The sequence below is a fragment of the Asterias rubens genome, chromosome 22 (assembly GCF_902459465.1).
Source record: "Asterias rubens chromosome 22, eAstRub1.3, whole genome shotgun sequence".
In the NCBI taxonomy this organism is placed as follows: domain Eukaryota; kingdom Metazoa; phylum Echinodermata; class Asteroidea; order Forcipulatida; family Asteriidae; genus Asterias; species Asterias rubens.
The window spans coordinates 10053143-10056232 of record NC_047083.1 but is presented as its reverse complement, the minus strand read 5'-3'; the positions used below and the strand labels follow the sequence as shown (position 1 = coordinate 10056232).

At 40.6% G+C, this 3090-nt stretch overlaps 1 protein-coding gene across 1 annotated transcript; it reads right to left on the bottom strand.

The window, feature by feature from the left end:
• LOC117304943 (DNA-directed RNA polymerase I subunit RPA43-like) lies at window positions 1-3090 on the bottom strand. The gene is made up of 4 exons (XM_033789588.1): window positions 2807-3090; window positions 2104-2245; window positions 1493-1695; window positions 1-1078 (listed from the first exon to the last, which is right to left on the bottom strand). The coding sequence occupies exons 1-4, from the start codon at window positions 2989-2991 to the stop codon at window positions 112-114; spliced, it is 1497 nt and encodes a 498-aa protein (XP_033645479.1). The 5' UTR covers window positions 2992-3090; the 3' UTR covers window positions 1-111.

Genomic DNA, 3090 nt, shown 5'->3' with positions numbered 1-3090 from the left:
CCGGTGTACAAAACAAATGTGTCTTAAAAACTAATTTGGCTGGCCATTAAAAAAAAAACCCATTCCCTTTTTTCAAACGGGAGGACGCTAAACGAGTTTTCTTTGGGGGGCCTAGTTTGCATCTTTCTTTTTTATTTTCTTTTTCTTTTTGCTCACTCCATCATGTCCATTACCCGCGATTTCAAGGCCATCTTTGCTTTTTTGCTTTTTGTGATTCTTCACCTTTGACCCCGAGGTCAACGATTTCAGACTAGCGTGTTCCTCTTTTACTGAGGCCTCATGGTCTAAATTGTTCTTTAACTCGTTATCGTTCCGGTCATGTTTGGATTTCTTCTTCTTTTTCTTTGCCTCTCCCTTGGGGCCTGCTTCGTCTGCCAAGACAGGCAGCTCACACTGAGAGTCCGTCGGTAATAAACCCCGAGCAGACTTTGCACTGGAGTCGTTCAGTTTACCCTTTTTCTTCAGCTTTGTAAAAGCTTCAGTCTGAGGTCCTGCAACTTGACAACTGTAAAGAGAAGAAGAATGCCTCTTTCTGTTCTTCGTTGGAGTTTTCAAATCCACCGTTTTGACTTCAACATTTAGATTTGAACTATTAGGAGTTGGCATCAGCTTTTGTCTAGTTTTATCTTTGTCACTCTTCTTCTTCTTTTTCTTTTTTGGACTAGTCTCTCCACCAGTCTTTTCTGGCACTTTATGTGCGCTGTCTTCAGCTACTGCTGCAACACTGCTCTCTATAGTTTCATCACTATACTTCTTCTTCTTTTTCTTTTGGCTAGTCTCCTTTCCAGTTGTTACATCATTCAAAGCCAGTCCCTCGCTTGACTCCATTGATGTTTCCAACAACTTGCGTTTCTTTGATTTCTTCTTGGGAATAGTCTTCTCTCCAGCCTGCAATGCCAATACAGCGTTTGGCTTATCATGGTTAGATGAGCCTTGTACAGAGGCTACATCACTGCCAGATTTTTCCTTTTTCTTCTTTTTCTTTCTTTTCTCACTAGACTCCATTCCAGCCGCTGTCGGCGGTAACAAGCCATCAGGGATGTCCACAACAAGCTTACTATCTTGACTCAAGCCAAACCTGATACAAAAAATATAAAAATTAATGGCTTTCCACAAAGACAAAGAAAATGAGAGGGGACCTGCTGTCGATTTCACCAAACTCAATTCTAACTTAGGATTAATCTTAGGACTAAGGACGAGCTCAGTTCAGTAAAAGAAGACGTTAGGACCATTGAACCCATCCTAAGTTAGGACAGGTTACTAACTCGAGATAAGATTAACCCTAGCGTTTGTTAATATCAGCTGCAGTTGCTCTCTATGACTTGATGCCTCTTGTTCATTTCTTAAGCGCCTTGTATCAAATTTGTAAAATGCGCTTTTTAAATAAGGTTATTGTTAGCATTATTTAATATTATTACTATAGTTCCTTTCGAATCTAGGCCGTAGTTTGGGAAAGGCACCAGTCTCTGGCTTTGCCTTGCACCACACTTACCCATTGTATGGTTCCTTGGCTTCTATAGCCAACATTCCATTCATCACCCGCAGTTGTTCAACCTGTACCAAGACCACATTGCCTGGCTCGAGCTGTGGTTGCCACTCTCCGTTGATCTGCTTCTTGTCTGGTAGTAGAGACACGTTGAACCAGTCGTGGACCAGGCAACCAATGTGGTCCGTCGCCAACTCATTCACAACGCACTGCAGAACATCAAAGAAAAGAAGATGTCTAATTTAGATTTTGTGTCTTGTTTAGATTTTGTGGTGTTGTGGCTGAGTTGTCTAAGGTAATGTACAGAATGAAGGTTTTGAATCTTGACTTGATCAGTCGAGACACTTGTGTCCTTGAGCTAGACCTGGGTTATTCTTCATTTCCCTCACCAAAAAGGACATGAGGTACTGGAATTCATGCTTGTAATTTCCCTTTATCAAGGTTATTGTGGGATCTGTGTGTCCAGAGGGTTGTCCTTTTGTTAATGTCAAATACGCTACCTTCCCAACTTATGAGGAAGCTGCTGACAACATCAGAGCTTGGGTCTATTAAATGAACTGGCAGTACAACAGCAGGCTTGAAATCTAAAACAATTATTTCTGACAAATCTTTCTTACCTTTAAAATACTACCGATTGATGGTTTGAATATCACCGCTTCTAGTTCCACATCAAAATAAATAAATGGGCTGTCATCGACGATAGCTCCAGAAGATTGAAGTAGCTTCAAGTTGCCGTAAGCCAGCAGAACACCATTCCACCTTACGGGAAAAAAAAAATAGACTCATTCATAATATTATAGTTTTAAACTTTAGTCACAATACCCTGTCATGCCTGCTTTACATGTACTTAAAATGAGTGTATTTTTTATTTTGACTGTTTGAAAATAAAGGTAACCGAAAAGAAAAGGGGGGGGGGGGGGGGGGTTGCAAACAAACATGTATGTTGATGTATTGTAGTGACGTACCCCAAATAATGGTTGCAATCTTTCTTATTGGAGGCCAAAATTGACAATACACCACCACCCGATTCAGCAGAGTTTAATTAAATTTAAATTTAAATAACCGTAACTTCCTTAATTTTCACTAGATCATAGATGAACAGTCAGTGTGGTTTTAAGTTACTCCTAGAACTATTTCGGTTTCGTCCCGCTATCGTCTCCCGTAATGGGAGACGATAGCCAAACGAAACCGAAATAGTTCTAGGAGTAGTTTTAAGTTATCATCATGGTTATACTATAGTTATTCATCATGTTTTAAACTTTTTTAAAGTCCTTTTGAGCTTGTCTTCACACTGGCACACTGGTATTTTTCCTTGTTAACCTCTTTTCAAAACGGCCAAGTTCAGCGTCCAAAATCTCGTGTACCCCCGTCCGTAACCGCCCGATGTACTTCGGTGAAAGTGCGATGTGTCTTCGCGTTTTCACCAAACTGCACCCGCTGTTTTCTTCTTTTTCAGCCGCTTTCGCCACATTTTCGAAACTGTCAAAAACCTCAAGAGCGCTCATTTTGGTCGAAATTTGTTGAACTTCTGTCCTATTTAGATATTAATATAGAGGTAAAGACTAATCAGACTGAGAAACGAGCAACACTGCGGCCATGCGAGG